Genomic DNA, 12,070 nt, shown 5'->3' with positions numbered 1-12,070 from the left:
TTTATTTTATTTTATTTTATTTTATTTTATTTTATTTTATTTTATTTTATTTTATTTTATATGAACATTTTGCCCTTTTCCTTTCTGTGTTAGGTAGGAGAGGGCTGAGGATGCAGGCCCATCTGATCTGTCCCTTAGGGGTTGCCTTTTCATAGCAGTTATTAGCCAGTGTGTGGTGGGTGGGGTTAACATAGGTAAGAAAGGAGATCCTGGAATCTTTGATCATCTCTGGGGCTCTGCAGCCAGCCCATCAGAACAGTGGTGGCCAATAGCAGGCCAGATGCAAGCCACAGTTGAGTTGGTAAGAGCCCGAGAGGGAAGTAACTGTAGGGAGATTACTGGAATGAGTGACTTCAGCATATTGGCAGGACAGGACAGGAGTGAAGCCAGGGCCATGGGACCCCAGGTCACTAAGAGACCAAAGGATGTGTAAGGGGGTGGCAGAAAGAAGAGCAGTGTTTAAACACTGGCTTTCTGTGGCTGACAGTTTCATCTGATACAGACCAGTGGACCTGAGAACCAGGAACAGGCATCTCATGGTGTCTCGATGTTCACCCTGGAAACATCAGAGGCCTGGGACAGCACATTGCTGTCTCGTGTATAGGAAGCAGTGTTCACCTCTCAGAGTTTCAGAGTACAAGATGGTGCAGGGATCTAAAGTAGGATCCCTTAAAGATACCTACAGTGTTTAGTCTAGAGTTGTCCGTGTCCAGGAACTTAACATCAAGATGTACGTGCTGGTGGGCTAAGACATGTACCGAGGATCTTCATTGGTAATCTTCGAATGATCTAAGTGTTCATGAACATAGAGATGCTTTAAAAAATGGTTCTGCATCTGTGCGGGCTTAAGAATGGATGGAGAGGTGGCTTGTGGGATATTCAGTCCCTTCAGCTCCTCTTCTGTCCTCCTAGCCAGACAGAAGCCATAGACACATAAAGATGAGCAGACATGGCCACAGTGGCTAGCTCTGTGGCTCACTGGTGGCGTCACTGTGTTCTGATGCACAGCACACAATGATGAGAGCCGAACTGCTGGTTAAACTCTGTCTGCTGTGTGGGTCTAGCAGATGAACAGTGGATAGGTGCCCTCATAGGAGAGCCCTGACTCAGGGATGCATGAGTGGTGGTGCTACTGGGCTTTTAGCAGTTGGCACATATTGCTGCTTTGGGCTGCCATTCTGGGGAAACCTTCAAGAGCTCCCTCTGACTCTGTTCCATCTCCACTGCAGTCTAGAGTCCTGTACCCTACACTCCGGAAAGAGTGAGTATCTCAGTTAGGGTTTCCATCTTGTGAAGAGACACCATGACCAAGGCAACTCTTATAAAGGACAACATTTATTTAATTGGAGCTGGCTTACAGGTTCAGAGGTTCAGTTCATTATCGTCAAGGTAGAAGAATGGCAGCTTCCAGGCAGGCATGGTGCTGGAGAAGTGCTGAGATTTCTACATCTTCATCCAAAGGAAACCAGGAGCAGACTGTCTCCCATGTGACTAGGAGGAGAGCCTCAAAGCCCACCCCCACAGTGACACACTTCCTCCAGCAAGGCCACACCTATTCCAACAAGGCCACACCTTCTCTCTGGGCCTAGCATATTCAAAACACCACAGTGAGCGTCTCAGGACAGGAGCCACATCTTGAATGTCTTGTTTCTGACACCCACCCTTGGTGTCAAGGCTCCAGAGGCTGTGGTACCCTCTGCACATTGGTGACTTAGGAAGGTAGCCAGACCTAGAGCTGGGAGAAATGTGAGCTAGGGAACTAAGGGTGTGGTGAGGAAGCAGCGCCAAGGCCCAAGGCATTAGAGTCATCTGCCCGTCAGGATCTCCAGGAAGACCAAGGGAAGCAGGTGAACGAATGATTGGCTGTGTGCAGAGCTAGGCTCTGTCCACCAGGTGAGAGCCGTCCTTACTACAGACCTTAGAAAAACTCTTCAAGCTCTCTAAGAATTCCTCTTCTCACTGGACAACATTCACTGCTTTGACTCACTCTTGAGAGTGGGAATGGTAGTCACCTTAGTGTGTTCCTGGCACTGGTCACAATATCTGTCTCACCTGTCACTTTTCAAAGATAAAGAATCTGAGCTCAGAGGAATTATGTGACTAGCTCAAGGCCCTTATAGTTGGTAAATGTCCGAAGATGGGACTCAAACCCAGATCCATCCGGTAAAGTCCTAGAGATCCTCCTCCTGTAAAGAGGGGCTTGAACCCTGGAGTTACTTATCCCTAGTGGATTGAGGACCTGGCCCTGCCTCCTTCTTCCCATCCCCTATCTCTGTCTTTTAGGACATCATCCCTTTTGGCAACAACCCCATCTTCCGCTACCTCTTTGGCTGGATGGTGCCTCCCAAGATCTCCCTCCTGAAGCTGACACAGGGCGAGACTCTCCGAAAGCTGTATGAACAGCACCATGTGGTGCAGGACATGCTGGTGCCCATGAAATGCCTGTCTCAGGCCCTGCATACCTTCCAAAACGACATCCATGTAAGCTTGAGTGACCAAGCGGGCATGGTCCCATGGAACCCAGGCCTTCTCCCTAGAGCTGTGTCACCCACCCATCTTTGTGTTTCTGCCCTCTGGGCCTCGATTTCACCAACTGTACAATTAGGGTCTTGCCCATTCAGAGACTGTAGTGCCCTGATAAGCTGCTTTAGAGTGGCCCCATAATATGGGAGTCTCTGGCAGGGCTGGAGGGGGAGCTGAAGCTGGGAGCATCTGGGAGCCACTAGTGGGTTGGGAAGTCAAAGTTCCCCTTTGTGGGATGTGGGTGAGCTAGCCCTGTGTCTGCTACCCGCTGGGAAAAGACAGACCAACCTGTTTCTCTGACCTCTCAGGTCTACCCCATCTGGCTGTGCCCGTTCATCCTGCCCAGCCAGCCAGGACTTGTGCATCCCAAGGGAGATGAGGCCGAGCTCTATGTGGACATCGGGGCGTACGGGGAGCCGCGCGTGAAGCACTTCGAGGCCAGGTCCTGCATGAGGCAGCTGGAGAAGTTTGTGCGGAGTGTGCACGGGTGAGTGGCTTAGGGTTTGGGGATATGGGGGCCTCTCACCCACCTTGTCCATCGTCACAGCCGCACTCCTTCCCTCCCCCTCCCACACAGGTTCCAGATGTTATACGCGGATTGCTATATGAACCGAGAGGAATTCTGGGAGATGTTCGATGGCTCCTTGTACCACAAGCTACGCAAGCAGCTTGGCTGCCAGGATGCCTTCCCTGAGGTGTATGACAAGATCTGCAAGGCTGCGAGGCACTGAGCAGGGCACCTGGGGAGCCAGATGCATGGGAATGGACTTGCTCTCCCTCGCTCCAGCTTCTCTGCTTTCCCAGATTTCAGAAAGAAACCCCTCCCGAAATCCCCGAGGCGGGCAGCCCGATGGCCTCCAAGGCAGCTCGGTCAAATGGAAGCACATGGGATTTGGAGTCAGACAGACCTACGTCCCAGTCCCAGATCATCCACTCATTAGCTGTATGACTGACTCTGGGCTAGTCACCTGGCCCCTGTGTGCCCCGTGTTTATCCGTGAAAGGAGGTAAAGATACCTATGTGCTGGATGTCATCCACACAAAGGGCCCGCTGTGTGGGAAGGCCTTCATAAGTGATAGCCAGCACCTCTGCTTCCATGCATCCTCACACCTGGCTCATGCTTTGGACTCAACAGCTGAGACCAGTCTCCCCACAGGTCACCTGTGCACGGGTTTTGCTGGTACCGTAAAGGGGATGCCTTGGAATTCCACCTGCATAGCCTGCATCAGCCCCAAGAGGGTAAAAGAGGGTCAACTTTCCCCTGGGCCTCAGGAGCAGGGGGACATCTGATTGGCAGGCAGGCCCAGAATGTACTGTGCCAAAGCCAGGTCTATTCCAAAGTACTCTCTGCCATCTTCGGATCATCCTGCCCCTACTTCCTGTGTGCTCAGGCTACCCCAGCCATCGCAGAGCCCACTCAGGACTGCTCCTGGAAGACATTTCAAGATGAGAAGCCTAGCCTTCCCGGGCTTTTCTTTCTTGACTCCCACCATCCAGGCCTCCTCTAGAGTCCACTGAGTCACAGTGGGGTCACATGCTCATGACTGTGTCACAGGGGCGGTCCCCACACCAAGTGAGAAATGGGCATCCACCCAGTCGCTACTGTGAGGACCCTCCCTGGGGTTGGAAAGAAAGCATCCAGGGTCACTCGTCCCCTCCCCCTCCCCTGTTTTGTTCCCCTCCCCTGGCTCTAGTTAATTTCAGTGCCTTACAAATCCTAAGCTCAGAGAAAGTTAGCTCCATTTCCGTTCCCGAGGGAGGGGCCTCCACGGTCCTTCTGCCTTGTTAATGAACCGTGGTTGGTTGTACAACCCCCACCTTCAGAACTGCCTGGCCCAGCTGAAAACCCAGAGTCTGAGGGGGACTCAGGTTCTGGAAGGAAAGCCAGAACTCAAAAGCTGAGCTGGCCGCTGTCTCCCCGGCCCCGACACCCCTGCCCCCCCCCCCCCAAATAAGCTGCAGTTTTCTTGCCCGTCACATCGGAACATAAGAGCTCCTGAAGCCTTCCTATCTTAAGACAATACTACGTTGGGAAAGCCTCGTGTTAGAAGTTGGGGGAGCATAAATGGTCAGGCACCGTCCATCAATAGTCTTTCCCTCCACCACCAGGCCAGCTCCTGTGTCACTTTCATCCATCTGACCGAGGCCAGAACCCTTAGGGTTATATTTTAACTAAAGGATGCTCAATGATGCCCCTGAGGGCTTAGGATACTGCACAGTGTTACTGTATCCTGTGAAGGCTGGTGCACTCAGGGCAGTGGGAAGGCAGAATCACCTCATCCATTTGGCCTGTGAAGGAAGTAACCTCATTTTGCTGTCTGAGCAGCATGCATTCCTGGCATGGGCTCTCCTAGTGGTCCATGTGCATCCTTGCGCTCGCTCGAAGACTTATGACCCTGCCTGCTGCAGATGAATGGTCAATTCGAGCTAGGTTAGTTAGTGTGGTGTATAAGGCGCCGTCATTCTTCCAGTCAGGCCTCCATCCCAAAGCAACTAGGGCTGTGGCAGTGATGCCAGCCACCTGTGTCACCCAAAATAAACAAAATCCAGCCCTCCACAGACACTCCCCAGGACCACCTGGGAAGTGGAGGGATTTTGAGTCACATTAGCCTCAGGTTAGTGTTTGGCTCCAGTAATATCTTGCCTGAAAAGTGGTTGTCTTCCAAGCATGGTGTACGGGGTCCCAGCTTTGTCTTCTAGCCTGTCCTGTCTTTGTCCAACCGTGCAGTGGCTTGGTGAGTCACTTTGCTGCTATGGGACAGTGCGTGTGGGAAGTCAATGCAAACCTCTCCCCTCCATGGCTCTGGTTTCTTGGCTGCATGGTTCTCTGTAAATTCAGTTGTAGCCACTGTCTGGCTAGAAAGCTGAATTGGCTGTGACTGAAAGGGAAGAGGGGGATGGGCGTGGCAGTGTGTGCTGTGTGGTTTTTTTGTTTTGTTTTGTTTTGTTTTTTTAATTTGGTCATGGGGACCAAGGAGAAGGCTCTTGCAGCCTCGGGCACTGTGCCTACTCTCCAGAACACATCCCTGTGGCTCTGGGGCCACCACTTCTGTAAAATAAAGTACGGCCTGGACGCTAGTCTTTGTCATTTTTTTTGTTTTGTTTTGTTTTGTTTTTTAATTCAGAGGATCAGTGTGCAGTCAGATAAGGAGACAGCAGCAGCCAGTGCCACTCAGCTCCGGTGTCCCGTCTGAACACAAGCACCCACAGACATGGGCTACAACCATGGGGGAGGCGAGTAACAAACGGATTCCTGTCATTCCAGTGAAGAAATGATGGTGGCTCAGGAGGGATGGGCTGGTGTCCTGGCTTTGTCACTTGGTTGTGACCGACTAATTTTGATAAGCTCATTGCTCCTGTGTAGACTCCCTCCTCATCTAAAAGCTGAAGCAAAAACTACCCCCAGCAGAACACTGCCAGCCTTCAGTCAGCCAGATGTGTCCTCAGGAGTAAGGGGGTTATTTGGTGGTGAATGTGAACAGAAATACATCAACTATGGCTCTTCTCCCCAACTGTGGGAAGCTATGGAGCTGGATACAACAGCCAGGAGGGCGGGGTCAGGAAAGCCTCAGTTGAAGAGCTGAGTCTCTGATCACTCGAGAACTGCTCATCCACCCTGGGTTATTACTAAAGGAAGTGGTAAACTTCTCTTAGGATTGAGCCACTATGAATTTGTATTTTTTAATAGTTTGGCTCACCCCAGGTGCCTCCGGGGCTGTGAGGCTTAAATGCCCAAAGACAGGAGAATCAGGTTTTAAGTCAATAAATTTTGTACAGATGTATACATGATGGGCATTTTACTAGAACCTGTGGTGGGTGAATTTCATTTTGAAGCTGACTTCAAGGGACCTTTTAGGAAGTCCCTTCTCTGATTTTATAGGTTGTTTTAAATCTGTAATATTCCCTCTGCTGGCCAGCATGCTTTCTGTAACAAAGTACCTGAGATGATCAAGAGGAGAACTTTATTTCAGCTCTACGTTCTAGAGGTTCCAATCCACGACCAGTGGGGCCTGTGGTGAAACAGTGTATAGTGCTGGGTGGGTGTGGCAGGAAATGGTCACAAACCAGGGAGAAAAGAATAGAAAACGGAGTTGGCGGTCCTTCAGTACCCTTTACAGGGATGTCTCCCGTGATCCAAAGACCTCCTACTAAGCCCTTCCCAATAGAACCAGCCCTTGACGAAACTGTCAACTACCATTAAAGCCCAAACTACCATTAAAATAGCTTTTACACTTCAGTCTTAGACATAACCTTACATTTGGATGAGCCTTCACCGCATGGTGTCTTCAATTCTCAGTCTTGTAACAAAGAAAATGAGGTGGGCATCTTGGTGAGACACCATAACCAACAGCACCTCGGGGGAGGAAGGGTTATTTCACTCACATTTCCGCGCAACACTTCATCATCAAAAGCAGTCAGAGCAGGAACAGGTGGAGGCAGGAGCTGATGCAGAGGCTTTGGAGAAGTGCTGCTTACTAACTTGCTCATCATGGCTTGCTAAACCTGTTGCAGAACCCAGGACCACCAGCCCAGAGGTGGCACCACCTACAATGGGCTGGTTCCTCCCCCATTAATCATTGAGAAAATGCTTTACAGCTGGATCTTATGGAGGCCTTTTCTTAACCCAGGTGCCTTCCTTTCAGATAACTCCAGCTTATTTCAAGCTGACATAAAAATAGCCAGCATGTGGGGTCATCTTCCCCATTACACAGATGAGGAAATTGAGGCTCAGTAAAAGGGCAAATGAATTGCATGGAGGCTGGCAAGGGTACAAGCTGTCTAGTCACACCCAAATGCCTCAGGAGCAAAGAAAGGCATTGGCAAGAGGGGTAGAGTCACTGTGCGGAACTTGGCTCAGAAGGTGGTCAGCAAGTCATACTGTCCATGAGGAGAACTCCTGTCCTCTGTACAACTGTCTAAGTCTCAATGATTATTTTTTTAAGACCAATATAAGAAAAACCACCCAAACAAGGGAGTATTTTCGAGAGTGTGCTTCTCAGTACACGCATATCTGGACATCAGGTTGCCTCCCGTGTGGGCAGCGATCACCACAGGCCTCTGGCTCTTTTTTGAATAAGATAGTGAGGCTCATTAAACTAACTTAGGACAGTGTTTCAATGCTGAAAGTGTGGGAAGCTTAGGACTCAAACAGCTGGATCCTGCTCTGCCCATCACTCTATGATCCAAGAAAGACTTTTTTTTCTAAATGGGGCACTTCCAGTGTAGGTTGATATCTATGGTAGCTGGGCTCAGAGCTCCTTGGTTTGTTGAACCAGGACTCCAGGGAGTCTTTCTGGCCAGGGTTGCCTCTCCCCATTCCCCAGTTCTAGTTCTGGGCCTGAAGCCAAGGACCGTGCATGAGACCTAGGAGAGGCAGTCAGGGAAGGGATGAAGGAGTCTCTACTTGCTGTCAACTGGGCCGTGTGCAGGAGAACATGGAGTGTAGGAGTAAGACATTCAGGCCCGCAGCTGCTCACTGCAGCACCTCATGGAAGCCGGAAGTGCAACACCTTGTGCACATGACCCTGAAACCCCTAGGAACCCCACAAATCAAATCTGTCTCTTTGAGGAAGGAATGTGACAGTGGCAAGCTAGGACAATGCAAAAACTATTGTCACATCTCCTTCCACTGGACTTCACTAGCTCAGTGACATGGGTAGCCTGGTCACTCATTCCACAGTGGAACCCAGCAGGCTCTGCAAATCAAGCTTTCGTTATGCTAGTGGTGTAGTCAAAGAAACAGCTGAGGTGGCAGGGAAGGGAGAGGGGAAGAGGGAGGAGGCAGGCTTATTCCAAGAAGCTGGCTCAGGAGAGCTTGTCATGTGGCTTGTTTTGAACTCTGCCCTCCCGTGACACGACCTGTGCAATCTTGATATCAGATCATCTGTGTTTACATGTGAGAGACCTTGAAAAGATGGGGCCTATTAGCATTCATTCCCTTGAAGACAGAGGCAGAGCTTCCCCTGTGATTACAGGAACCACTTTGCACCATCTCCCCGAGCTTCCCATGGTCCTGGGAAGTACTAGAGTTTATGTACGAGGTGGACGCTAACAGCAGATTCTAGTGATTCAGCTTTTTCAGAGGTCCCATGCTGACTCAGGACTTTTCTGTAATGTTTCTGCCTTTGAGTCACCCTTACGGATGTAACCCCTGCACCTATGTGCCTAGTAGGAACCCCAAGCTCATTAGTTTACAAGCTGGACTTGAATGGAATAGTTTGGTCTGTTGATGTCCTACTGTAGCAAACTACAGTTTCTTTGAATCTCTTCAGGAAAAAAGAAAAAAAAAAAACAGTTTCTTGATCAAAAGAGAACAGACTGTCAGCCCAGGGAGAACTGAGGCTCCTATTCTAATACAAAGTCAGGACAAGATGGCAGGTGTCCTGCTCCAGTCACCAGGCAAGAGTGCCCTCCTCCACTCAAGGCTTCTGCTGACTGGCCAAGACACAACCACCCACATAAAGTAAGAAGCTTGTCAACCTCATATTGCAAGTGACCAAGTAAAGCTTATTTCAATGCCTGGGTACCACGTGACACAGACAAGTTGACGAAGATAGTTAACTACCACATCCTGCTTTGTTCTGAGAGCCAGCTTAACCATTTCTTGACACATCATGCTTCAAAACACACTCCTGAATGCAAGGTCAGCAGGAAAAGTGGCCCCACATCCTAGGCCCAGGACAGTCACCTCTCAGGGGTCTGCTCTGCATCCCTGGAAGCCCCCAGCACTCAACAACCCATCTATCCTGTTTGGTTAGATCCCCTTCCTCTGGCTGAATCTGGGGGTAGGGGTGTTCTAGGAAGAGAGTGGGTCAGCAGGGCCTGAGGTACAGGTAAATGGAAGAGGAGGACCTCCCAGAAGCAAGCCGCATACAGCACCTTCAGAGTTGACTACACCAGGGTCTGAAGTGGGAGCTGGGCTAGCTTAGGTTTGGATGGTTATTAAGCAGCTCACGATGATGAGCACCGAAGATCCAAACTCCAAATGAAGGATGAAAGGGGCTCTAGGCATGGCGCATGCCGACAGTCCGGGCTACTCAGGATACTGAAGAGAACAGTCACTCAAGTGCATGAGTCTGAGGCCACCCTGATCAACATAACAAGTCTGTTTTGAAGCAGAAACAAACAAACAACAGTCGTCTTGAGGCTAAGGATATGGTTTAGTGGTGGTGTCTTAGGGTTTCAACGGCTGGGATGAAACACCATGGCCAAAAGCAACTTGGGTCCATTTTATTCACACTTCCGTATAACAGTTCGTCATTGAAAACAGTGAGAGCAGGATTTCATGAAGCAGGAGCTGATGTAAAGGCCATGGTGGAGGGTGGAGCCTGACTTTGGGGGCGGAGGGTGGAGCCTGACTTTGGGGGCAGAGGGTGGGGCCTGACTTTGGGGGGAGAGTCAAGACAAAGTGAGTTGGTTTGAATAGGAATGGCCCCCGTAGAGTTACGTATGTGAATGCTTGGCCCATAGGAGGTGGCAATGTTAGGAGGTGTGGCATTGTTGAAGCGTGTCTTGAGTTCTCTTCCTGCCACCCTCGGCTCCTTCTCCAGCACCGTGTCTTCCTGCACACTGCCATGCTTCCCACCATGGGGATAGTCTATAACTGTAAGCCAGCCCCAATGAAATGTGTTCCTTCATGAGCTGCAGTACTCGTGGTGTCTCTGCACAGCAATAAAACCACAACTAAGACACAGGGTTTCTCTGTGTGGCCCTGGCTGTCCTAGAACTTGCTCTGAATAACAGGCTGGCCTAGAACTCACAGAGATCCACCTGTGTCTAACACCCAAGTCCTGAGATCAAATCATGTGCCACCAGGCCAGGTTTCAAGCCTGCTTTCTTATGAAACGCAAGACTACCAGAGGTGGCACCATCCACAATGGGCTGGACCCTTCCACATCACTAAGAAGATGCTTACATGCTTGGCTACAGCACGATCTTATGGACCCATTTTCTCAGTTGAGGTTCCCTCCTCTCAAATGATTCTAGCACATGTCAAGTTGAAGCAAAAACTAGCCAGAAAGGGAGAACATTGACTTTGCATGTACAAGGCCGTAGATTTCAGCCCCACTGATGCTGTGAACCTCTAAAGGAAGCAGTGTAGAGCATTCAACATGATAGACCCATCATCCTCAGTTGGTAAGAAAAAAGAAAAGGTGCCCGGGCATCCTCAGTGAGTACGCTCCAGTCTGAACTTGAGTTTGTCATACTGGTCACACCCAGCTCTACAGAAGCACTGCCAGGGCCCACCTGTCCCTGCGCATTAGCTGGTCACCAGGATTTAGACCAGGACTGCTTTCGTCTGAACCTCACTCATTGTGTCAGGGATGGTCCACATTGTGGGGTCTGACAGCACGGCTTGGCAGGGGCACTCTCTGCCTGCTCAGGACTTCCCACAACCTGGTAGGATCCTACACCTGAGTGATGAGAATTGCTGAGCAGTTAGAGAGGTGCTAGAACCTGACGTAACTTTTGTTGAGACGTGTGTGTGTGTGTGTGTGTGTGTGTGTGTGTCCGACATTCATTCCACCCAGGTCCTCCTTTAGGGCAAGTCCAGCATGTGCTCAACATGGAGTTGAGTGGGCAGAGCCAGGAGCCAGCCTCGTGGTCACCTCCACACCATCCCTCTCCATAGGTTGCTGGAGGCCTCAGCAGGGCTGAGGTTACAAACCTTGGCTCTCAGTGTTCACTCAAGGCCCTGTTTAGGTAGAAACCAAAAGGCATAGGAAGCCTCCAACCTGCTTCACAACCCAAAGGAAGCTTTTACAATCAGACAGGTGCAACTATTGTCAGGAAGTAGAAAGTGCTCTCCAAACTGAGGTATCCAAACCAGACTAGATGACCCATGGATGTCAGAAAAAAAGTAGATTTACCAGTGTTCATCTTGGCATGTCTTTCCTTCCAAGCCAACCCCAACCCTGAGCTAAGGACTTGCATACTAGAAGATTAAAAAAAACACCACAAAGGACATGGCTGGGGGTGAGTACTTGGCAGCTTGAGAGTCACATGCAGCAGAAAACAAAAATCTGAAAAAAAAAAAAGTCAGTTCTGCAGAGCAACAAGAGGCTGAGGATTTTTATATACCAGTTTCCACCCAAGAGGGCAGCTCCTACAGGGTGTGTTGCCGTCCCTGGGACTTCTGTCCTCCATGGGCATGTAAAGCCTACCGTGGCAGTCAGACAAGCCTATCCCACCAGGTGAAAATCCTACAGCACATGTGACTTTCAATACACACACAAGCTCACCAGTTATCTCCAGGGCAAAGTATTTAAATGAACTTCACAGGTTTCTCGCCTACAAAGGCAAAGATTCCAAATCTGTCCACCATTTCTATGGTGACAGTGATTGTCAGTAATACAATAGTTGACAAAAATATTTTTTAAATGTACTTATTATATAAGGTAAACAGTCTTTTTAAAGTTTTACTGTAGTCATTTTTTTAACTTTTAAAAAAGATCTATCTTTTATTTTATATGAACCCAAGGGTCCACATAAAAGCTAAATGATTTGATATGTAGCTCTAACCCCAAGAGGCTAGCTATTATAACCC

At 49.7% G+C, this 12,070-nt stretch overlaps 1 protein-coding gene across 1 annotated transcript in view; it reads left to right on the top strand.

Moving 5' to 3' along the window:
- The window catches only part of Dhcr24 (24-dehydrocholesterol reductase), a 29,226-nt gene extending 23,625 nt beyond the window's left edge, over window positions 1–5,601 (top strand). Inside the window, exons 7-9 of the mRNA XM_028786076.1 lie at window positions 2,284–2,481; window positions 2,832–3,010; window positions 3,101–5,601. Of these exons, the coding sequence (XP_028641909.1) occupies window positions 2,284–2,481; window positions 2,832–3,010; window positions 3,101–3,254 (531 nt within the window). The 3' untranslated portion in view covers window positions 3,255–5,601. The remainder of the gene's footprint in view (window positions 1–2,283; window positions 2,482–2,831; window positions 3,011–3,100) is intronic.
- Window positions 5,602–12,070: the final 6,469 nt, after the last annotated feature.

Source organism: Grammomys surdaster, unplaced genomic scaffold (genome assembly GCF_004785775.1).
Source record: "Grammomys surdaster isolate TR1022 unplaced genomic scaffold, NIH_TR_1.0 100, whole genome shotgun sequence".
NCBI lineage: Eukaryota > Metazoa > Chordata > Mammalia > Rodentia > Muridae > Grammomys > Grammomys surdaster.
The sequence above is the reverse complement of the archived record's forward strand: the minus strand, read 5'-3'. Positions and strand labels throughout refer to the sequence as shown.